Source organism: Balaenoptera ricei, chromosome X, assembly GCF_028023285.1.
Source record: "Balaenoptera ricei isolate mBalRic1 chromosome X, mBalRic1.hap2, whole genome shotgun sequence".
Taxonomy (NCBI): Eukaryota; Metazoa; Chordata; class Mammalia; order Artiodactyla; family Balaenopteridae; genus Balaenoptera; species Balaenoptera ricei.
Genome location: NC_082660.1, coordinates 1,186,926 through 1,210,619, shown reverse-complemented (window position 1 = coordinate 1,210,619; position 23,694 = coordinate 1,186,926). Strand labels below are relative to the sequence as shown.

General features: G+C 51.7%; 1 protein-coding gene across 1 annotated transcript in view; it reads right to left on the bottom strand.

Annotated features, from left to right (window-relative positions):
• The window catches only part of ASMT (acetylserotonin O-methyltransferase), a 32,758-nt gene extending 14,098 nt beyond the window's left edge, over positions 1 to 18,660 (bottom strand). Inside the window, 6 exon segments of the mRNA XM_059911904.1 lie at positions 627 to 655; positions 657 to 734; positions 6,889 to 7,018; positions 9,205 to 9,379; positions 14,096 to 14,853; positions 18,643 to 18,660. Of these exon segments, the coding sequence (XP_059767887.1) occupies positions 627 to 655; positions 657 to 734; positions 6,889 to 7,018; positions 9,205 to 9,379; positions 14,096 to 14,107 (424 nt within the window). The 5' untranslated portion in view covers positions 14,108 to 14,853; positions 18,643 to 18,660.
• Between the last annotated feature and the right edge of the window lie 5,034 nt (positions 18,661 to 23,694).

The window sequence follows — 23,694 nt, the reverse complement described above, 5'->3', positions numbered from 1 at the left end:
CAATGTTCACTGCAGCAGTGTTTCCCTGCAGGACATGGAAGCAACCTAAATGTCCACTGACAGAGGAATGGATAAAGAAGATGTGGTGCATATATACAGTGGAATATTACTCAGCCATAAAAAAGAATGAAATCATGCCATTTGCAGCAACATGGATGGACCCAGAGATGATCATACTAAATGAAGTAAGTCAGAGACAAATATCATATGATATCACTTCTAAGTGGAATCTAAAATATGACACAAATGAACTTACGTATGAAACAGAAAGAGACCCACAGACATAGAGAACAGACTTGTGTTTGCTAAGGGGGGGTGGCGAGGGATAAATGAGGAGTTTGGGATTCACAGATACACACACTACTCTATACAAAACAGACAAACAACGAGGACCTACTGTAGAGCACAGGGACCTATATTCAGTATCCTGTAACAACCTATAAGGGAAAAGAATCTGAAAAAGAATATATATATATATGTATGTATAAAACTGAATCGCTCTGCTGTACACCTGGAACTAACACAACAGTGTAAATCAACTAGACTTCAATTTTTAAAAACCGAGGATTCATACGCTCCCCACACCGAGTTCCAAACCCAGCTCCAGGTACGGGGCAGACACTCACCTCCGAGGTCACAGACGCGCGGGAAGGGTAACAGCCACTACCCTCGGCCCTCCGAGCCTCCACTCGTCCTGCAGGCCCCGCACGGCTTGCGGCCTCTCGCCCTGGGACCTGGCGTGGGAAGGCGCGCCGGTGAGAACCGTGCAGAATTCGGGGCGGGCATCGTGAGCGCCGACACGGGGACCCCTGTGCCGAGTCCCGCGGGTACAATGGCAGGCTCTGCGTCTGTGGATCGGAACCCGAGCTGCTGGAGGTGGGTGAGATCCGGGGTGTCAGGGGCCCCGGGTCAACGCCCCACACACAGACAGGCACCTGGCTCCCGGGGCCCGGGAGTACGGCCGGAAGGAAGGGATCCTCCTCTAGGGGCCCCGGCGGGAGGCCGCCTCTGTTGCAGCAAAGAAAGAGAAATGAGACTCTCCTTTTCTGGTAAACAAGGAAAATCAGGAAACAATGAACAGGCTAGGAAAACAGCCTCATCAGGCCTGAAAGAATTAAGCAGTCTTGGTTATTCTTCAGCTGTTGCTACTAGCAGACACTTGCAGCTAGATGTGTCCCGCACAAAGTTAATTACACTCTGACTCCGTATGAACTACACTCGCACCTGGCGTTCCTCTCCCCCTACCCTCCCTCGCAACATTCTTCAGTTCAGAAAGGAGGTCACGGGCGGATAACCTCAGGAACACCAGGCCTGGCCGCTGAGCCACCTGACGCCAGCTTTGGCAGTGAATTTGCAGAAGAAAAGAAAGGCAAGACCGGCCTTATCGCCTACCCCAGACCACGAGCCCCAGCGGTAAAACCCTCTCCCCATTGCCCAGGTGGGGGGCACAGTCCTTGAGGCACTAGCCTCTGCCACGAGCCCCAGCTGTAAACCCTCTCCCTGTTTCCCAGGAGGGGGGCACAGTCCTTGAGACACTAGCCTGCTGCCACGAGCCCCAGCGGTAAAACCCTCTCCCCGTTGCCCAGGTGGGGGGCACAAGTCCTTGAGGCACTAGCCTGCCGTGTTCCCTCTCTGCCTGGCAAAGAGTACAGCGATTCTCTCTTTTCCTCCAAAACTCTGTCTCCCTATTTCCATCTGGCATCGGTGCCCAGAGAGCCAAGATTTCTGGCATCATTTCCATCGTAAGAGCAGGTCAGAGTCAGGGAAATCCAGGGCGTGTCCCCCGCCCCACAGGGCGGAGGGCAAGGCGACCTGGGCCCCTTTGCAAGTCCAGGAGGGAGTCCACACACGCGGGGGCCAGGCCTCCAAAGGGGGGGGATTCGCGGAGGTGGGGAAGAGACTGTGGGGCGGGGCGGGGGGTCTTGGGAGGGGGCGGAGAAGGATTCAAGGATGTTGGGTAGGTGAGGAGGGCCTGGGGGTCCCTCTCTCCTCTGGCCCCTCTGCGGAGTCTGCTGTGTGGGTTTGGTCTCCGTGTAGGAAGTGCGGGGAAGGGAGTGAAGGGGGGAGAAAGGGAGAAAGGGAGGAAGGGAGGGAGGGAGGGGAAGACAGGCGCCAGCTTGTAGAGGACCCTCAGCTACACCCCCATCCTTTGTGCTTTTCCTGCTGCACCTGTGAGCAGCGCCAAGCACTGCAAATAATCACGAAGTCATCACCATCTCACAACGTTTACACCAGCGCTTCATGCAAAACCCCAGGCCTGCGTCTTTCTACAGAAAGCCACAAAAAAAAAAAAAGAAAGAAAAAAGTATTCCCTGCATCACTCCAGCCAAATCAAAACAAGGCCTTGTTTTTCTGCTTTAAAATGAAGATTAAAATATTGGCATCGACACAGGGAATTGATCCACACAAACATCAGAACTGCCAAATCTGGGTTTTTTTTTTAAATTTTAAATTAAATATCAACTTCCTTCTGTTTTGCTCTATTTGGACACACTGCCTCAGCCCTGTATTTCTTTTAAAAATAAGCGTGACTCTGCAGTGAGGTATCACCTCACACCGGTCAGAATGGCCATCATTAAAAAGTCTGCAGACAGTAAGTGCCGGAGAGGGTGTGGAGAGAAGGGAGCCCTCCTGCACTGTTGGTGGGAATGTAAGTTGGTGCAGCCACTATGGAGAACAGTATGGAGGTTCCTCAAAAAACTAAAAATAGAGCTACCATATGACCCAGCAATCCCACTCCTGGGCATATATCCAGATAAAACTCTCATTCAAAAAGATACATGCATTCCGGTGTTCATAGCAGCACTATTCACAATAGCCAAGACATGGAAACAACCTAAATATCCACCGACAGATGAACAGATAAAGAAGATGTGGCACATATATACAATGGAATATTACTCAGCCATAAAAAAGAATGAAATAATGCCATTTGCAGAAACATGGATGGACCTAGAGATGATCAGGTAAGTGAAGTAAGTCAGAGAAAGACAAATATCATATGATATCACTCATATGTGGAATCTAAAATCTGACACAAATGAACTTATCTATGAAACAGAAACAGACTCACAGACACAGAGAACAGACTAGTGGTTGCCAGGGGGAGGGGGTAGGGGAGGGAAGGGTTGGAAGGTCAGGATTAGCAGATGCAGCCTCGTATATACAGGATGGATACACAACAAGGTCCTACTGTAGAGCACAGGGAACTATACACAATATCCTGGGATAAACCATCATGGAAAAGAATATTAGGGGCTTCCCTGGTGGCGCAGTGGTTGAGAATCTGCCTGCCAAGGCAGGGGACACGGGTTCAAGCCCTGGTCTGGGAGGATGCCGCGTGCCGCGGAGCGGCTGGGCCCGTGAGCCACAACTACTGAGCCTGCGCGTCTGGAGCCTGTGCTCCACAACAAGAGAGGCCGCAATAGTGAGAGGCCCGCGCACCGCGATGAAGAGTGGCCCCCGCTTGCCGCAACTGGAGAAGGCCCTCGCACGGAAACGAAGACCCAACACAGCCAAAAATAAATAAATAAATAAATTAATTAATTAAAAAAAAAAAAAAGACTGTATGTCTCCGTGGGCATAATTAAAGCTTTATCAAAAATAAATTAATTTTAAAAAAAGAATATTAAAGATTGTATATATGTGTATAACTGAGTCGCTTGCTGTACAGCAGACAGTAACACAACACTGTCAATCAACTACACTTCAATAAAATTTTAAAATATAATAAGCATAACCCTATCAGAGCAGGTGCTTGGGACTTCCCTGGCGGTCCAGTGGTTAAGACTCCTGCACTTCTACTGCAGGGGGCTCGGGTTCAACCCCCGGTTGGGGAGCTAAGATCCCACATGCCGTGCAGCGAGGCCAAAAAAAAAAAAAAAAAAAAGGTGCTTGGCGTGACCTGTAGATGGCAGTGAAGAGCTCCTCGGAGGGAACCCCAAAGGCCTTCAGATACTGGTTCTTCTGGTCTCTGAAAACGGGGCGGGCATCACTCGGGTTCTGAGACTTTACTGCCCATTAGTTACCGCACACTGGCGCTCACAGACCCCATCCTTACATCGCAGACAGAACAAACAGGAAACAAGTAACCCAAGACACTCACGAATTCCTTTCTAGTTTGCAAAAAGTAACTGCACATTCAGAGCTGCAGGTTACCCGTGTAGCAGGCCTCTCTGATGTGAGGAAAGAAGAAACGAACGACAGTCTAAAGAGAGTGTAAAGATGACGTGAAATGGGGCGACGCCTCGGTCCAGGAGGACGCAGCCCCTGGCACCTGGGGATGGGACCCTCCTTGCAGATGGAGGGCCAGTGGGTCTACCTACAGCTTTCTCCTGCTCCCCTGAGGCGGGGGGGCCGGATTTCTGGGTCCTCCTGGGCCCCACTGCCCAGCTCCCTGATGTACAGGTGTGCTGTCCCCCTTCCATCCTGGATCTAGTCTGGCCGCAATCAGCCCCCTGCACCTTCCACGGATATGAGGTGACCCAGCCTTCGGTCAGGTGAGGCATCTCCTTCCCACCTGACCTTCGGGAGACGCTGATGAAAAATACACAGCAGCAGAAATCCGTGCCTACGCGTGGGACCCAGACACACCAGCACGAGGCAGAAGGAAGAAGACTGTTCCTCTCCACTGCTCCAAAACCAGGCTCCTTTTGCACATGGGACAAAGCACTGAAGTCCCTCGGACCGACTCCAGAGGGTCCAGCCAGAGCTGCGGAGACGTGGAGGCGCTGCTGGTTACCTGCACCCTCGGGCAGTGTCCACTGGGCCGTGTCCAGCTCGTGCTGTGCTTGCTTTGCTGCTCACGGCTTCTTTCTTTAACTGAACGGGCCCGAAGGTCAAAAACTCAGGGGACGTCCGCTTAAAATCGAGACACCCTGCTTCTTGTAAAACACAAAGCTCGGAAGCTGGGGCAGCTGTCACCCCATGGACGCGTGGGAACAACTGGTGTGAGCTGATGGGGGGCTGGCCCTTTAGACGGGCGTCCATGCTCTGTGGTGCCACTGCCCCTACTGGGCCCTCTTGTCTGCTTGTGACACGAGACCCCTGACACTCTGGTCTCCCTCAGAGACTTACTGAGAGTCCCCTTGGCTCCAAGCTGTGGGCCCGACCCTGATGCACTTTACACACCAGCCCTGGACCACCTGCAGACGCTCAGAACAGCATCGACACTACGTGCGCGGTGAGTCGCACGTGGCTGTGACTTTGGAAGAGAGATGTGAAGTCAAACAACGATGATAAGCGTGAATCTGATGACCTGTATCTTTTCCAAAACCAGTGGCAGAACTGGGTCCCCGGGTTCTCACAGCTAAGCTACCGGAGGCTCAAGATGGGGTTTAAGTTAAAGTAATTAAGAAAGAAAATGTAGAGCCACGGTTCTCAACAATGTCAATGTCTTCAGTTGGTTGTCACAACTGGGGGAGGGGAGCTCCTGGCACGTGGCGGGTGGAGACCAGGGAAGCTGCCCCACACCCCACAGGGCCCGGGACGCCCCACAGCAGAGGGTCCTCCAGCCCCAGATGTCAGTCGTGCTGAGGCTGAGAAACCCTGACCTAGCATCAGAGATTCTATCAGTCACCTATTATAATTCTATTATCTATCATTTATTATCTATCTATTCAGCCAGGGTTCCCCAACCCCTGGGCCGCGGACCGGTACCGGTCCACAGCCTGTTAGGAACCGGGCCGCACAGCAGGAGGTGAGTGGTGGGCAAACGAGCGAAGCTTCATCTTTCTCCCCATCGCTCCCCACGGCTCGCATTACCGTCTGAACTATCCCGCCATCGCTTGCATTACTGCCCGAATTATCCTGCCACCCCCCTCGCCCCGTCCGTGGAAAAACTGTCATCCATGAAACCGGTCCCTGGTGTCCCTGGTCCCTATCTCTCTATCATCTATCTAGACCCACCTATCAATATTTATCATCTTCTATCAATATTTATCAATAATGTCTATCCATCATCATCTATCTCTCAAACTATCCCTATTACCTATCCATCATCTGTCAATATCTATCATCTATTGATCACTATCAGTACTTATCTATCAGCATTTATCTAACAATATTTATCTATCAACAACGTCTACCTATAGATTCACGTATCTATAGATCCATCTATCTACCTATCATCTATCCATACCTATCAATAGCTATCATTTTATCAATATCTATAGCAATCACCTATTAAACTATCAATATTGTCTATCAATCATCTATCATCTATAATGTATCATTACTTATCTATCATTATTTATCTAATAATATTGATCTATCAATATCTATCACTTATCTATAGCTCTATCCATCTGTCTCTACCGTAGTGATTCCCAATTACAACTGATTTTGCCCCCAGGAGACACTTGTCAATGTCTGGGGACATTGTTGGTTGTCACACTGCGGGGAGGGGAGCTCCTGGCACCTGGCGGGTGGAGACCAGGGAAGATGCCCCCCACCCCGCAGGGCACAGGACGCCCCGCATCAGAGTCCTCCAGCCCCAGATGCCAGCGGGGGGGACGCCCCGCCTCAGAGTCCTCCAGCCCCAGGTGCCAGCGGGGGGAGGCTGAGAAGCCCGGTGCGGAGCACGGCGATCACACAGAGAGCAGCACGCAGGGTGTTCCACCCGCATGTTCCAGATTATCCTCCTGCTTTGCCCTGGGGCAGCCCTACTTCCCCTGGAGACTCCCCAAGCAAAAGGATTCTCATCACGACATCATTAGATTAATCCCGTCGGTCGACACCAGGTGACTTCACACATCTGCTCCGGATTCCCAAAGCTAATGCTGTCGCGTTTGGTTCCACGAGAAACCCGGCATTTCGATTCCTCGGAGGCCCTGCAACCAGCCCCCAGGCAGCCCTGGGACTCAGGAGCGCCACCGACACCGCACCCACCTGACAGCCGCGGCCAGGTGGCCCCAGCACAGGTAGGGGGTCCTGGCCGTGTGCAGCAGCATGTCCCGCTGGGACTTGGGGCTGGCTCTGGCCAGGTAGGTGCTGGCGAGCTCTGTGCTTTCATACACAGCTGAAAACACACAGAACAGAGGGAAAAAAAACCCAAAATGCGTTAGATACCGAGGCATCGCCGACATGCCGACACCAGCATTGGCAACATCCTGCGCGAAGCGCGATTCCTGCCTGGGACCATGGAAATCCCAACAGCTGGACCCTCGTCCTGAAGGACCGGCTGACCTGTGGGCAGCAGACGCACCTGCTGGGTTCAGCTTTGGCAAATCCCACGGGGCGATCCGGTGGAGCGGGTGGAAACAGCCAACGAGCCCGAGGGAAATGTATATTACGGTCTGCGGACCTTTAAATAACAACTGGTTTTAAAATGGACATATGGGGGCAACAGCCCGACTCGTGCAGAGGAAACAAAGATCAGGGGAGAAAGGGGCGCTTTTGGGGTGAGCTCAGCTGTGCAGCAGGGACCCGAGCCTGGTGGGGCCGTCATCTTCCCCACAAGGTGCAGGAGGCCCACAGCCCCCGGGGCAGACGGCACCGTGCTCCCCGGCTGGACCCTAAGCCACTCCATCCCTCCAGCCCCCGACAAGGGGGGACGGCCCTGGGCATCTCGGGGCCACATGTCCGAAAGGCTCGTCCGGTGCCTGAGCCCGTCCCGGGGGCCCAGCTGCGGTGCTTGGGGTCCAGCGTGGTCCTGTTCTTGTTCATGGCGTCCCTCCTAGGACAGGAGCGGCTTGTCCTGCTCATGAGGAGGAAGGATCTAGCCTTTCATTGCTTCTGCACAATGTGTACCTGCCCAATGTTTGCGGGTCTCCACGGGGACCCCAGAGGCAGAGCCGGAGTGGACGCTGCCGTCACGGGGCTTCCTAGCCTGCGCGCTTGCCCAGATGCTCACCTGCCTGGGCCGCGTGTCAGCGGGGACCACAGGCTCCTCCCATCCCCAGATGCTTCCCACAGAACGTCCAGCATCCTCCACGGCTGTGTCCTGGCCGGGTTTCAGCATGGGCTGGGCATTCAGGGGCAGTGCTGCAGTGGGGGCCGGGAGGGGGACCTGCAAAGCTTGTTCACGTGGTGTGGCTGGCACCTGCTTGATTTCCAAGCCGGGCTATCTGAGCGCTGTCAATCCCTCAGATGATGTCTTCCTGTTCAAGTTAACTCGCCCCCACTGTTTGCACCCCAGAAACCCAACAGGTACACAAGTCCTTGCTGCAAGAAAAAAGCCCACCACCCACCCCTCCCACCTCCAGGCCACCCACTCTTGTTCTATCAAGCGATAGTCCCTACACTTTGCAATTTCACGGATTGACAAAACTCTAAAGAACCATCTGGATGACCGACATAGTGTTGACAATTTTGAATTTTGCAAAGGAAGGACATTAAAAACAAAAAAAAACCCACCTACCATCACCACCTTCCATAAGAGAAAAGCAGCTTCAACACCAAAATAATATACTCTCATCATAAACGGCAACCCCTGAATTGAATCAATTCAGCTTGATGGAAAATTACTCCCTAGAGATTTTTTTTTCACATTTGTATCTTGTTCCTTGGATACTTCATTGGGGTTCCAGTGCATACACCAGCCTGAGGAAACCTCTAGATCGGGAGTTGGTAAATGACATCCCACATTTGCTCTCTGGTTTTGGCCCTCTGCCTGTTTTTGTCAATAAAGTTTTATTGGAACCCTGGCCCACCACCTGTGTTGTCAATAAAGTTTTATTGGAACCCTGGCCCACCACCTGTTTTATCAATAAAGTTTTATTGGAACCCTGGCCCACCACCTGTTTTGTCAATAAAGTTTTATTGGAACCCTGGTCCACCACCTGTTTTGTCAATAAAGTTTTATTGGAACCCTGGCCCACCACCTGTTTTGTCAATAAAGTTTTATTGGAACCCTGGCCCACCACCTGTTTTGTCAATAAAGTTTTATTGGAACCCTGGCCCGCCACCTGTTTTATCAATAAAGTTTTACTAGAACCCTGTTCCACAACCTGTTTTGTTAATAAAGTTTTCTTGGAACCCTGGCCTACCACCTGTGTTGTCAATGAAGTTTTATTGGCACTCAGCCCCGCCCATTTGTCTCCAGCTGCTTGGGTGCGCCAAAGGCAGAGATGGGTGGCAGCTGCAGAGACCACACGGCCAGCCCACAAGGCTGAGAGTACTTACTCTCTGGCCCTTTACAGAAAAAAAAAATGTGCTGAGGGTGCACCTTTAAAATGCCTCCTTCAAAATAGCCAGGATGCTTACCTTTTTCTCTCCTCACTTCCACTTGAAGCAGCTTCAGGGACACACAGGCATCCAGCAGTAGCCCTGTCCCTCGGGAGCTGACGCCCAGACGTGCAGCCACTGCCGCCGAGCCCAGGGCCTCCGGGGCCTCGGCCAGAAGGTCAAAGACTCCCAGCTCACAGGCGGCGAAGAGAACCTCGGGGCAATGGCAGAAACCAGACTCAGCTTTAATTCTCTTAAGAACCACGCTCAGACGCACACACCGTGGGAAGGGAGCGTGCATCTGGAAGTGCTCAGGAAAACAGGGCAGTTCCTCAAAAAATTCAGCATAGGATGACCATAGGATCTAGCAATTCCACTGCTGGGTGTAGACCCAAAAGAACCAAAAGTAGGGAGCCGAACAGATAGCGTGGACACCCGTGTGTTCACGTGAAGCATTCTTCATAATGGCCAAAAGGTGGATGCCACCCAGGTGTCCACTGATGGATGGATGGATAAACAAAATACAGTGTAAAAACAATGGAATATGACTCAGTCTTAGAAAAGATGGGAATTCTGATCCAGGTACAATGTGGATGAACCTTGAGGACATGACGCTGAGTGAGAGAAGCCAGACACAGAAGGACACGTATCGGGGTTCCCTAGAAGAGTCAAATTCACAGAAAGTAGATGGTGGGTCCAGGGGCTCGGGGAGGGGGAGTCAGTGTTTAATGGGGACAAAGTTTGGGAAGATGAGAAAGTTCTGGACATGATGGTGGGGATGGTTGCCCAACAATATAAATGGACTTGATGCCAATGAACTGTGCCCTTAAAAATGGTTGAAATGGTAAATTTTATAGTATGTCTATTTTACCACAACAAAAACATTTTTTAAATGATGCTTCCACCTTGCACCCAAGAAGAGACTGCTCCTGCTGTTTGAGGGGTTGAGCCCTAATCCTGCCCCATGGAGAGGATGGATTGGTCCCCAGGGAGGGTGGGCGCCAGGACCCGGTGGGGGCTGCCCCCCTAGAGGCAGGGGCCAAGGGGGTCATTCATGGGCTGGCCAGCCGGGCAGGAGCAAAGGTGTGGGAGCCTGGGAGGTCCAGGCGTCTGCAGCAGCTGCCCCCGCCCTGTCCGTCCACAGAAGCTCTTCACGGAACCCGCCCGGAACAGCATCAGGCTGCAGAAAGAACAGCAGGAGCCTGTCCTGGGAAATGCACGCCCCCCGTGAGGGACTCCGAGGTCCCCAAAGGGGACGCCCGAGGGATAGCGAGGGGCACATGCAACCACGGGAAACCACCCGTGAGTTTTCAGAATCCTATAATCCTCTCTCTGTCCCTCGCTAGTCACAGTGATCACCTGGGAGCAGAAATTCGGGGGATGGGGGACAGACAGGGCCTTCTGCCTTTTCATTCTGGACCCTTCCTTCTGCATTGTTTTCATTTTCCAAACAAGGAAATATACGCATTCCTTTTTTTTTCCTTAAGGTGTCAGCGGTGTTCCCTACCTGCTGGTGTCAAGAGTCTTAAGATGGTTTCTCTTTTCCTCTCTCCATCTAAAGAAGTGAATAGGGTGCCTCCAAATAATACATAAAGGGTAAAAAAAATGATTAAACCATCAATGCATTTTTTTCCCTTGCACACATGGTTTGGGATAATACTGGCCATGAGAGGTGGATCCATAAACACCCCACGAGGAGAGACAATTTTTTTTCTTTTTTTCTTTTCCAGAATTGTACCCTAGATTTCGGGTACAATTTTTATTTTTATTTTTTTGAAGTAGAATGGATTTACAATGTCGTGTTAGTTTCAGGTGTACAGCAAAGTGATTCAGTTACATATAAAAGAATACAGGTATACATTCTTTTTCAGATTCTTTTCCCATATAGATTACAAAATATTGAGTATAGTTCCCTGCGCTATACAGTAGGTCCTTATTGTTTATCTATTCTTTTTCATTTTTAAAAATTAAAAAAAAATTTTACTGGAGTAGAGTTGGTTTACAGTGTTGTCTTAGTTTCAGGTGTGCAGTGGAGAGATGGTTTCTTGAGACAATGTGTTTCCCACACTTACTATGAGGCTTGTTTTAACAGCATAAAAATAAGACCTGTGTCTATGTTAACTAGGGAAGTTGCTGCTTCCCGACCCACGATTACACTGGAAAGCCCTCCAAATGCGTGTGGGAGAGGGGAGTGCAATACTATTGTGTTAATTCCTAATTCTGTTATTAAGGTTCTAGTAACTGTTAGTCTATTAAGGCAGCAGCACTACCGATGTTTGGGGCTGGATCATCCTCTGATGTGGGGTGTCCAGGGCACTGTGGGGTGTGGACCAGCTTCCCTGGTCTCCACCCACCAGATGTCAGGAGCTCCCCCTCCCCCCACCCCAGCTGTGACAAGCAAACATGTCCCCAGACATTGACAAGTGTGCCCCCGGGGGCACAGTCCCCATTTGAGAACCATTATATTAAAATAAAGTTCCATCAACGGCTCACTCTACGAAGATTATATTTTATATTAACTCTCCTTAAGATTGTATCCATTCCTATTCCCTTAAGGTTGCAGTAACTCTTATTTTATTAAGATTGTATCTACTCTTCTTAAGGTACTATTGGCTGTTATCCTATTAAGGGCACATGAAGTCTTACTGCATTAAGGCTGCACTAAGTTGTATCCTATTAAGATGGTATTAGCTCTTGTAGTGAGGTTGTATTAACTCCTGGTATAGTAAATGGCAATCACTCCTGTTCTATTGAGATGTTATTAACTCTCATTCCATGAAGGTTGTATTCAGAGTTTTTCTATTAAGGTTTTATTAAGTCTCGTTCTACTAAGGATGTGTTAAGGTGTATTCTCTAAAGATGGTACTAGTTCTTCTTCTGTTAAAGTTGTGTTGATTCTCACTCTGTGAGGTTTGCATTACCTGTTACCCTGTTATGATTGTATGAGCTCCCGTATTAAGGTTGTAGCCACTCTTTGTGTATGAAGATTTTATGAACTCTTATTCTATGTGGTTGTAGTACGTTTTATTCTCTTAACGTTGGATGAACCTGTTATCGTATTGAGATTCTATTGACTCTTGTCCTATTAACGGTTGTATTGTTTTATCTGATTAAGACGGTGTTAGCTTTTATGTAGTGAGGTTGTATTAACTCTTATTATAGTAAAGCTGTAATCACGCTTCTATTGAGAGGTTATTGACTTATTCTTTTAAGGCTGCATTCAGCTTTATTCTACAGAGATTTTATTAACTCTCTCGTTCTGTTCAGGTTGTATTAAGTTTTATTCTAGTACGATTGCATCTGCGCTGGTTCTGTTATGGGTGACAGCACATGGCACGAAACTGCGTGCACCAAAGCGACTTTCCTCCCAAGATTTACAAGCCACCGAACGCCCTGTGAGCACGCAGCTGGCACCGAGTAAAGAGCGGGCAGCCCCAGCCGGCTGGGGACGGAATGGGAGCACAGCCAGGTCGCGTGTTCAAGCCAGGGGAAGGCAGCAAGTTACTCTGTTTCCTGCAAGGTCCTCTTCCCTGTATCTCAGTGGCGCTAAGATAGGCGTCGTGGCCCTCGGGGGTCCCCGGGTAGCATTGGGGGATCCGGGGCTTGGATGGGGAAGACGCTTCGCTCCCCTTTTCGGTCCACCCTTCCTGAATCTGAGCACCTGCCTCGAGGACAAAGTCCGCCCAGACCACGCACGTGTGACCACGTGGCCAGGAGGAGCCACACCGTCCTCAGGTGCACGACAGCGGCCGCAGAGACCGTGGGACCCTGCCGGCGGGCAGTGCCCTCCCCGATGCCGGGGGTCTGCATGGACCACCAGCTGCAGACAGCGCCCCGTCTTGCTGCCGCAGACCCGCACACCCCTCCCCTCCCGCCAGCGTGGCCAAGCTCGGGGCATCTCTAGGCCCCGAGGACGGTCAGCTGCCACGTGGTGAGGCTGGAGGCTCACTAGAGAGAGCCTGGAGGGATCGTGCTCTCCCGGAGACAGGCCCAGCCTCGCCCTCAAGCAAGCGGAGGAGACTGGCTTTTGCCCCTACCCGCCGCCCAGCGGCTCTGCACACGGCGAGCTTCAGCACCTGGACCCCAAAGCGAGGACGGACTGGGTTCCCAGTGCATCCGGCCGAAGGCCAGCACCCGCCGCTCACACCTCATTCAACACACCCGCCACCCCTGTCTCTCTACAGCGTAAAGTCCAACTCTAACTTCCCTCCACTTCTCATTGAAGCAAAAATTCAAGTAGCACAAGAATCACCTTTAACCATTTTAGACTAAACAGCTCAGGGGCGTTTAGCACATTCACAATGTTGTGTAACCACCACCTCTGTCTGGTTCCAGAACCTTCTCATTCCCCCCAAAGGAGACCCCGTCCCCATGAGCTGTTACTCTACAGCCCCTGGCACCACAAACCCACTCTCTGTCTGTCTGATTTGCCTGTCCTGGACGGCTCCTATAAACAGAGTCACACACCCTGTGACCTTCTGTGTCTGGCACTTTCACTGCACGTAACATTCATTCAGCCACGAGAAGGGATGAAACACTCACGTCCACTACATCGTGGGTGAACCTTTCGAAGCTGCCTCGATTTTAAACGCATCACCTTGTGTTTAGGGTGTAGCAGACGAGCACCCGTATTCCTCGACCACACAGTGCTTGAAATAAGTTGCTACCTGTATTCCAATAACCACCATCTCCTTTGTAATCTTACCTAGCTCAGGTTAAGCTTTCATGAACACCATTCTGAGACGCAGTCCATGGGGGTCAACAGATCCCCAGAAGGGCCCCAGGCCCCGAGGGCCAAGCTTCTGCACATAGTCTTGTCCAGAGTTCCAGGACATTCTCACCCCGCCCCCCCCTCAGAGGAGACCAAACAATCCAGGTGGCGGCCTCAGGCTGTCTGCCCGCCCACCCGCTAGCTCTCAGAGCTTCCTACCTGGGAGACCATGAAGGCACTGGAATATTCCTTCAGGAGACGGTAGCCCTCCTCCCCAGGGGGAACCCATCTTCCTTCCAGGCCAGCCTGGCTTGGAGGACCCAATCGTCCTGGCTTCGGGAATCACGGGTCTGTGAGCAAGCTGAGGGGACGGCCAGGGGCCCAGTGCTGATGCCACAAGCTCTTTGCTGGAGGCCCGGGAGTGAGCCCAAGATGGATTATTCTAGAAAATTCCATCAGCTTGATTAAGGGGATGACAAAGCTTACGGGGACCCCCGGGGTTTCTGCTCACTCCTTCTGTCCCTGATGAGCACACAGCCCTAAAATCACCCGCACCCCCAGCCCCTGCCCGCCCTTGCACCATCAGCTGTGGAACTGGTCCCAAACCCATATGCCCACTAATCCCTGGCGTTGATGACTCATTGGATGGATTGAACAGGCTCTGGGCCCTTCATATGGGGAGAGGGGGGGTGTATGAATTTTCTGGTGCAGCTGTAACAAATGACCACAAACTGGGGGGCTGTAAACCACAAACATTCATCCTCACCTAGTCCTGGAGACCAGACGTCTGAGGTCAAGGTGTCCCAGGGCCAAGGTCCCTCCAGAGGCTCCAGGGAGGGTCCTTCCCGCCTCTTCCAGCTTCTGGGGGCTCCAGGCGTCCCTGGGCTTGTGGCCGCCTCCCTCCCGTCTCTGCCTCTGTCTTCCCGGGGCTTCTCCTCTGTGTCTGTGTCTCTCCTCTTCTGTCTCTTAGAAGGACCCTGTCATTGGATGTAGGGCCACCCTCATCCAGATGACCTCATCTCAGACCCTTCCCTTCATCTCATCTGCAAACACCCCTTTTCCAAATAAGGTCCCGTTCCTGGGTTCTGGGGATTAGGACAAGGACATATGTTTTGGGGGGGCCATCATTTAATCCGCTACACCAGGGTGAGCAGTTATTGCCACTGGAGGCGTTTCAATCACCAATGAACCATGGTGAGCCATGCTAATCCCAGAGGAAGCCCAGAACCCGCCCTGAACCGGGTCCTGCCACGGCCCAGCCCCGCTGGGGAGCTGCTCCCCAACTTTTCCAGCCATTTCTAACGCTCAGGTTTAAACCCTCAGAGCCCAGATGGGGGCTGCAGCTTCCCCCCGCACCTGCCCCTGCCGTGGTGGCCCTCCTGCCTTTTTCAACCCTGGATCCCGGCAAGCAGGACCTCAGTGCCAGCTGACCATGCCACGGTGGACACAGCCTGAAGGCGAGAGCGATGGGGGACCCCTGGGTGGGACCCACAGGAGGGCAGAGGGACTGGCCATCGAGACCATTTGCTTGATTAAAACGCAAGCAGCCCTTTCTCAGCCAAATCCCCCTTGGCTGCAGAATCAATGCGGGATCTTCACTTAAGGGGATTAGTCTAGTAATGAGATTGAGCGATAGAAGAACCAGGACACACGCAGAGACTGAACCTATGAAATTCAAGGTCGGGGCTTGGATTTACTCTTCCAGGGGCAGGAAGTGTTCCCGACCAGGGGTCTTGGCCTCCTTAAGCAATAGAAATTGACCAGAGGCCAGACAAGAAATTCAGGCAAAGCTTTACTGGGGTCCCTGCTGCAGCAGCGGGGGAGCGAGAACAGGTAACAGGTGCCCTGGCCCCGCTCCCCGAGGAGGGGGGAGCTGGTTCCTTATACGGGGTGAGGGTAGGGGTGTGTCCAGGGGTCGGGCTGGAGGGGAGGCGGCTTAGGTGGGCTGCCCACCCCTTAGGTGGTGTCGTGTGCAGGGGGCACGCGAAGTGCCTTGCTTTTGCTCCTGGCTCTTCAGAGGTCACAGTTGGTTTTTGGTCTTTTTATCTTTTGTCCAGATTGGCCCCAGCTGCGCATGCACGCAGTTATTTTTAGTCCCTTATAGTTTCTTTGTATTTCGCTGCTCCAGGAGAGGTGTGTCCAGGGGCAAGCCCTGCCGCAAAGGGTCCCGGGTCCCGGCCCGTCTCAGAAGGACTTGGAGGCCACGAGAGCCCCAGGGGGCCTGGCCATGCCGAGCTTCCTATCGGAGCAGCATCTGTGCCGCGCAACCGGGCCCTGAACGGCCCCTGTTTCTACCAGAAGAAGGAAGACGGCATCCTGACAGAAGGCTACTCTCATGGGCCAGAAAAGAAGTTATGTTGACGAGTGCTCTTTAAAAATGAGCCTAGGGGCTTCCCTGGCAGTGCAGTGGTTAAGAAGACTCCACGCCTCCACGGCAGGGGGTGTGGGTTCGATCCCCGGTTGGGGAACTAAGATGCCACGTGCCGCGCAGCGAGGCCAAAGAAAATAAAAGCAAAAAGCACACAGATATCCGCTGGAGAGATTGCGGGTTTGGTTCCAGGCCACCCCAGTAAAACAAATATTGTAAGTCATAGTAATAACATCAAAAACCATAGACACCGTAACAAATAATTTAAAGGTTTGAAATGCTGCGAGAACGACCAAAATGTGACACAGAGACACAAAGTGAGCAAATGATGTTGGAAAAATGGCGCTGATAGACTTGCTCGACGCAGGGGGGCCCCAAACCTTCCATTTCTAAAAAGTCCACCACCTGTAAAGTGCAGTAAAGCAAAGCATGACGAAACAAGGTCTGCCCATCCGTGGAAACTTAGGAAGCACCAGAGCACGAAAGTAGCCTCAGGTGATCGCACGCACAGGCTGCAGGAAAATGCACGGCCTGCTCTGGGCCGCGTGGCCTCCCTGCCTCTGTCTCCGGGGGTCCCTGCACGTCAGTGTTGAGGACACACACGAGCAGGGCAGAGGCGGATATGCCCACCGCTCCTCTGCTTCCAGCACGGGAGCTTGCAAACAGCCTCTTCTGCTTTCACTGCAAACAACCATACACGTTTTAAGAACATCTCTAAATCATACGATCCAGTAAAACGCTGACTGGTCAAGATCCATGCGCCCCTACGTTCACAGCAGCACTATTCACAGTAGCCAAGACACGGAAGCCACCTAAGTGTCCATCGGCAGAGGAGTGGGTAAAGAAGATGTGGCACAGATACACAATGGAATACGACTCAGCTATAAAAAAGAATGAACTCATGCTATTTGCAGCAATGTGGTGGACCTAGAGATGATCCTACTGAGTGAAGCAAGCCAGCCCGAGAAAGAGAAATGTCATATAATGTCACTTATACGTGGAATCTAAAATATGACACAAACACCTACGAAACAGAAACAAACTCACAGACATAGAGAATAGACTTGTGATCGCCAAGGGCGAGGGGGTGGGGGAGGGATGGATCGGGAGTTTGGGGTTAGTAGATGCAAACTATGACATTTAGGATGGATCAACAAGGTCCTACTGTAGAGCACAGGGGACTATATTCAATATCCCGGGATAAACCATCATGGAAAAGAATATGAAAAAGAATACATATACACGTATAACTGAAACACTTTGCTGTGCAGCAGAAATTAACATATTGTAAATCAACTCTACCTCCATAAAATAAATGGTTTTTTAAAATCTCTAACTTAAACGTAGGCACAAATGTATAATGTCTCTGAAGAATGCTTTCACGCCTGCCCAGAGAACATCACAGGGAGTTTAATTGATGGAGAGAAATCCCCTTTCCTGGAGAGAAAAATCTATACTGTGATTCCCAACACGGCTGCTGCGGTAGAAACGTGGGATCTCCCCAGAGTTAACCCGTGAATCGCGGGCACTTTTGTAAAAAGGTCTAAGGAAGCTTAGGGGGTGAATCCACGGACTTGGAGCCTCTGATGATTTCAGCATCGAGACACCTCGTTCTCGAGACGGTTACCCTCACATATGGCCACAGGCTCTGACCTCAGGAACCACAGTAGGATTTAAGGAAACAGAGAAGGAGCAGGACCCTTTACCTGCCCAAATCCTCCACCTTGATTGCATGTGGGAGCCGCCTGGGGGAGGGGCCGTTCCTGGGCTGGCTTGGACCCCCGAATCAGGAAATCAGGCTTTCGGCTTTTTAAACACTCCCAGGGCTGACGTGCAAGGAAGATGGAAAATCAGAGATTCAATATGATCTAGTCATTAGGTGAGAAATGGTTGAATCAATTCCAAAAGGTACCTTCAAAAAACCCAAACACTTAACATCTCTGAAATTGGGATGTTGCACTGGGTTGAAGACTGTCCCCCTAAAATTCCTGGAACCTCAGAAAAGACCTTATTTGGAAAAGCAGTCTTTGCGTGTGTGATGCAGTGAAGGGTCTGAGATGTGGTCCTCCTGGAGGAGGGTGGCCCTACATCCAATGACAGGGTCCTTCTAAGAGACAGAAGAGGAGAGACACAGACACAGAGGAGAAGCCCCGTGAAGACAGAGGCAGAGACGGGAGGGAGGCGGCCCCAAGCCCAGGGACGCCTGGAGCCCCCAGAAGCTGGAAGAGGCGGGAAGGACCCTCCCCCGGAGCCTCTGGAGGGACCTCGGCCCTGGGACACCTTGACCCTCACATGCCTGGCCTCCAGGACTGGGGAAGGATGACTGTTTGTTATTTTAAGCCCCCAGCTTGTGGCCATCTGCAACAGACGCCCCAGGAAACCCATACAGACTTCTCACCAGTAGCGGCGAGTCACGGCTCAGGGGCGGACGGCAGGGTTCCTGTTTCAGAGGTGCACGCCTAACTCTGCGCCTTGCAGCGGGTGGGGTCCAAGGCTGAGGAGATACTCAGCTGGTGTAAGGACGATGCACGAGCAGGAGAGACGCCCCGGGCTGTGAGCCGCGTGGGCCTAAGCCTGGAGAGGCGGAAGCATGGCGGGTGGGCGGGGCCTCACCATCCTCTGCTCCGCCCCGCGGCCCAGGAGGGCGGGGCTGGCCGACGTCTGGGGAGCTGTACACCCTCCAGCCCCGGAACCAAACCAGCCTTCTAAACCTTTTCAAAGATCGAGGCGCCCAGGGACTTGTAACCGAGTAGGACCCTCTGGGGCCTTCCCGGGACAAACCCCTCCCCCATGCCCTCTGCCGTAGCTCCTCCCTAAAGTACTTACATAACAGTATCTGAGGCAGGTTCCCGGAGTTGTTTTGCAGATGCTAAAACCACCACCAGGTGGAAGAAATGAACTACCTGATGATCGTGAGCACGCAGCCCCCAGACCTACTGGCACCTAAGGACTGATGACGTTAACCCCTGTGACCCCGTCCTGGTACCTCACCGTCAGTCAATCAGAGAATCGTGCAGGAGCTGATCACACATCCTGGGACACGCCTACCGCACTTTGCCTTTAAAAATGCTTTGCCGAAACCCTTCGGGGAGTTTGGGTTTTTTGAGCACCAGCCCTGTTCTCCTTGCTGGGCCCTGCAATAAAGCTGCACTTTCCTTCACCACAGGGGTGAAGGAGATTGGCTTTACTGCGCACAGGTGAGCGGACCCGAGTTTGGTTCCGTTACAGAGTTAGACCAAGAACCCGGGAAAGGAGAAATCAAAGAAAAAGCCAAAACACCATATTCTTAGGTTTTTATTCGTGTAAAGTGCACATAACATAAAACTGACCATTTTAACCACTTAGTAAACAGCTCAGAAGCATTTAGGACTTTCACAGTGTTGTGCAAACATCACCTCTGTCAAACATTCCCATCCCCCCAAGGAGACCCCGTCCCCATGAAAAGTCACTCCCCCTCCGCCTCCCCCAGTCCCTGACAACCATGAATCTCCTTTCTTGTCTCTATGGATTTGCGTGTTCTGGACGTTTCCTATCAACGGAATCACACACTGTGTGTCCTTCTGGGTCCGCTTCTCTCACTGAGCATCCTGTGTTCAAGGTCCATCCACGTGGTAGCCTGTGTCAGAGCTTCACTCCTTTTCATGGCTGCATAATATTCCACGGTGTGGGTGGACCCCAGGCTGTGTATCCATCCATCCATCCATCCATGGACACTTGGGTTGTTTCCACATTTATTGACGTTGTAAATACTGCTGTTATGAATATCCCTGTACAAGCTTTTCTTAGATGACTGTTTTCAGTTCCTCTGGGTGTACACTTAGCAGTGGGATGACGGGGTCCCACGGCACGTCTCTGTTTAAGTTTTTAGGAAACTGCTAAACTGCTTCCCACAGCAGCTGCCCTATTTACATTCCCACCAACAGTGCAAACGGACCCAATTTCTCCACATCCTCGTCAGTGTTTATTTCCCTTTTATTATTACTATCAGTGATGATGATTAGTAGAGTAGTAGTACTGCGTTCTAGTGGGTTCTGGTTTTTTTAATTGAGCAATTTGTTTTCTTTTTAGTTTGGAGCCTGGGGCCGCAGGACGATTTAACTTGCTGCCCTAAAGCAAGGGGGAACGTGATTGGAGAAGGGTGAGTTCAGACGTACTCGGAGACCACCTGGTATTCGTTACTTGCAGCTCCTGTAATACCTCCGACTGGGGGCTTATAAACAACACACATTTATTCCTCACGGTCCCGGAGGCTGGACGTCCGAGATCCCGGTGAGGGCAGATTTAGCATCTGGTGAGGATCCTCCTCCTGGTTCCTAGATGGACGTCTTCTCGCTGTGTCCTCACACGGAGGGAGGGGCCAGGGAGCTCTCTGGGGTCTCTTTTCTAAGGACACTAATCCCATCCACGGGGGCTCCACCCTCATGACCTCGTCACCTCCCAGAAGCCCCACCTCCTGACACCATCGCCTTGGGGGTAAGGGCCCCCCCCAACACGTCTGAATTTGGGGGGACGCAAACGTTCCGTCTACAGCGCCTGGGTGCGAGCGTTCTGACGGGGCGGTGAGGGTGGTGGGAGTGTGAGGGCAGTGCCTGAGTTGCCGGGCGGGAGAGAAGACCCTCCTGCAGGGGTTTTATGGACGAGAGCAGAGATGGGGGCACTCAGGCTGAAGCGGGTGTGGGGAGACACGTACACAGCTTGGGGGTGGAGACGTCAGCCTGTCCGCGGGCTGACTGGAGGGGCCTGATGTGAGAGGGGGGTGCGTATGGCACCCGGGAAGGCCTGCCCGGAGGAGGGGGCTGGGCCTCAGGCACGCCATGTGCGCGTGGGCAGCGGGGCAGGTGGGAGGGGCGGGAAGGGACGCTCCGCGGAGCGCACCCCCTCCTCCGACACTGCATCAGCATCACCTGGAAAACACCTGTTACAGGTGCTCCATCCGCCCCCCCACACCTGCCGGGTGGGATCCTGCCTTTTCCTCTCACCCCGAGGTGAGTCCAGAACACCTGCAAGTCTGAAACCAGACCGCCATCCTGGGGCAGGGGTCTTTCAGGGACCCCCCTACGCGCTTTTTTAAAAAAAATATCATCTAAATGCAAATGCAAATGGTGCAATGTTTGGCATATAATAGACATTTTTCAAATTTGCTGCATTCTTTGGAGTGTGTCTGATAGAATCTAAACACCCTAGCGATTTAATAACTATATCCATCCACTTAAAACCCCACAAAATAACAGTGTGTTTAAAATAATAATGTTATATGGTTTCCTTTTCTAGTTCTATCCACATTCTCAACTCACTTTTCTCCCCGCCAGGATTCTGGGCTCTATTTTTTGTGCTTAGAAATGTACCTGGTCATCCCATCATACTTGTGAAGTAAGATGTCTATACACGAGGTGACGGAGGTTAACTAGCTTTTTGTGGTGATCGTTTTGCAGTATACACAAATATCCAACCAATATGTCAATTATATCTCAATAAAACTAGAAAAAATAAAACATATAAATTGAAATTGTACGAGAATTTACGCTTTGTGTGTTTTTTACTGTTAACAGAAGGTTTTATGTGTTTTATGTGCTCTGACTCATCACGAGCAGGTGTATAAATGAGAGCTTTGCAAATGTTAAGTATTAACTGACGTTCGATCGGAAATGCGTCCTCTAAACGAGGGAGACAGGGCTTCCTCTCATGACGGCTCAGAACGAACTTTTTCCCGGTTCTCCTTGTGTCTGGGGGAACCTGGTTCATGCACTCGATGGGAGCAGAAACATGGACAGAAGGGTGTCATTTCCTTTTTAACAATCTCCCAGCAGACACCTCCGGGAGGCCCTTCTTCCGTTCCGCTGTCCCCGTGTCACTCCCAGACCCACCTCTCCAGGTGACACTGGGACCCTAGAAGCCGTGCCATCTTGGGGCGCAGAGCCCAAGTACGAGGAAGGAGGAGGCACGGTGCCTCCGTGGGGGCCGGGAGAGGGAGGAGAAAGGGGACGCTGGAGCCACTCTCCCAGGACGATCAGTTACAAGAACAAGTTTAGAGCGAAGCCGAGGACTCAGAAATGGACCCGATCCCCTTCAAACGGTGTGTGCGTCAAGGACCCCGTGAGCTGGCATGAAACCCCAGGTGGGAGATTACAGGGCAAAGACAGGAATTGGGGAATCGAGCAAGACGGCAGCCTAGGTGACTCGGGTGAGTCGGAGGGGTTTCTGCCGTATGTGCTGAGCGGGGATAGGCCTGGAGGGCAAGGAATGGTCACGGTGATGACAACCTCCTCTACGGCAGTACTTTAAAGATCCAGGGAAATAAGCAACCATACAACGAAAGCAGGTCAAAAATTCCTTTGTATCGATAGTTGCCTGTTAGATTCAGGGTTTGCAGGAGCGAAGATGGCAGTGAAAGGGGGTGAATCAACTGCCCGACACCACGTTAATCTCGTTCTTCCCTGAGAGCTCTGCGCCTTTTGTCATTTCCCAATCTCTCCTCCAATGCAGGTTGCTAGGTTCCAGAGGACACAAGAGCCACAGTCAAGTCCCAAATCCCAGACCACCTGGTGACCCCCAGGCCCTTAGGTCTGGAGAACATCTCCACCGGGTGAAACTGTGATAAATTGGGGATGGTTTTTGTTTACCCACAATGAGATAATGATCCCACTCGGCTAGAAAGAGGCTCAGGACAAAATGCTGTGAGACAGACAGACAGAAAAGGAGGAGCAAACCTCCCATTCATTCACCCCAGAAGTTGGCAGGACAACGCTTCTAGGGTGGAAACCTTCTGTTTCCTCAATAAACGTGTTCCTTAGTCACAGCGCCCTTGGTTACAATCTAGTCACCTTAGAACTAAGAAAAATCCTGGTTTGTGAAGATAAAATCTAATCAGTTAACAGACGTGTTTCAATTAATCTCTATTTTTTATCGCTAACAACTCCTACAGAAAACAAGAGAACTTTTAGAAAATAAATGAAAGCACAATTGTCCCTCGGTATCTACGGGGATCGGTTCCAGGACCCACCGCCGGTACCAAAATTCGCCGATGCTGAAGTCCCAGAGTCCACCTCCTGTATCCATGGTTCCGCACACACGGATTCAACCAACCGCAGATGGTAAACATAGTATTCAACCTGCGGTTCACTGAATCCGTGGATGTGGAACCCGTGGATAAGGGTTGGTTGCACTGGTAACCTGGGAAATCCCACCCTAAGTCATAAGGATGATAAGTGTCTTAAAGCCAAGATGAGTCCAAACGACCAGGATCCCACACGGGCAGTAGGGGTGCTCTTCACCGGGTCCCCACGCAAATCACTGCCATCGGCCTCACAGAAGAGGGGCTGTTGGGTGAAACGGTTCTAAGCCAGGCTCCCGAATCCTCATTCTTAGTCACGCTGCCTCTAAAAGTATCTGCTGTGTCACAACAAAAGACTACTGTCCTCTCCTCTGCAGAGCTTGGCTTGAAAAAGAGAGA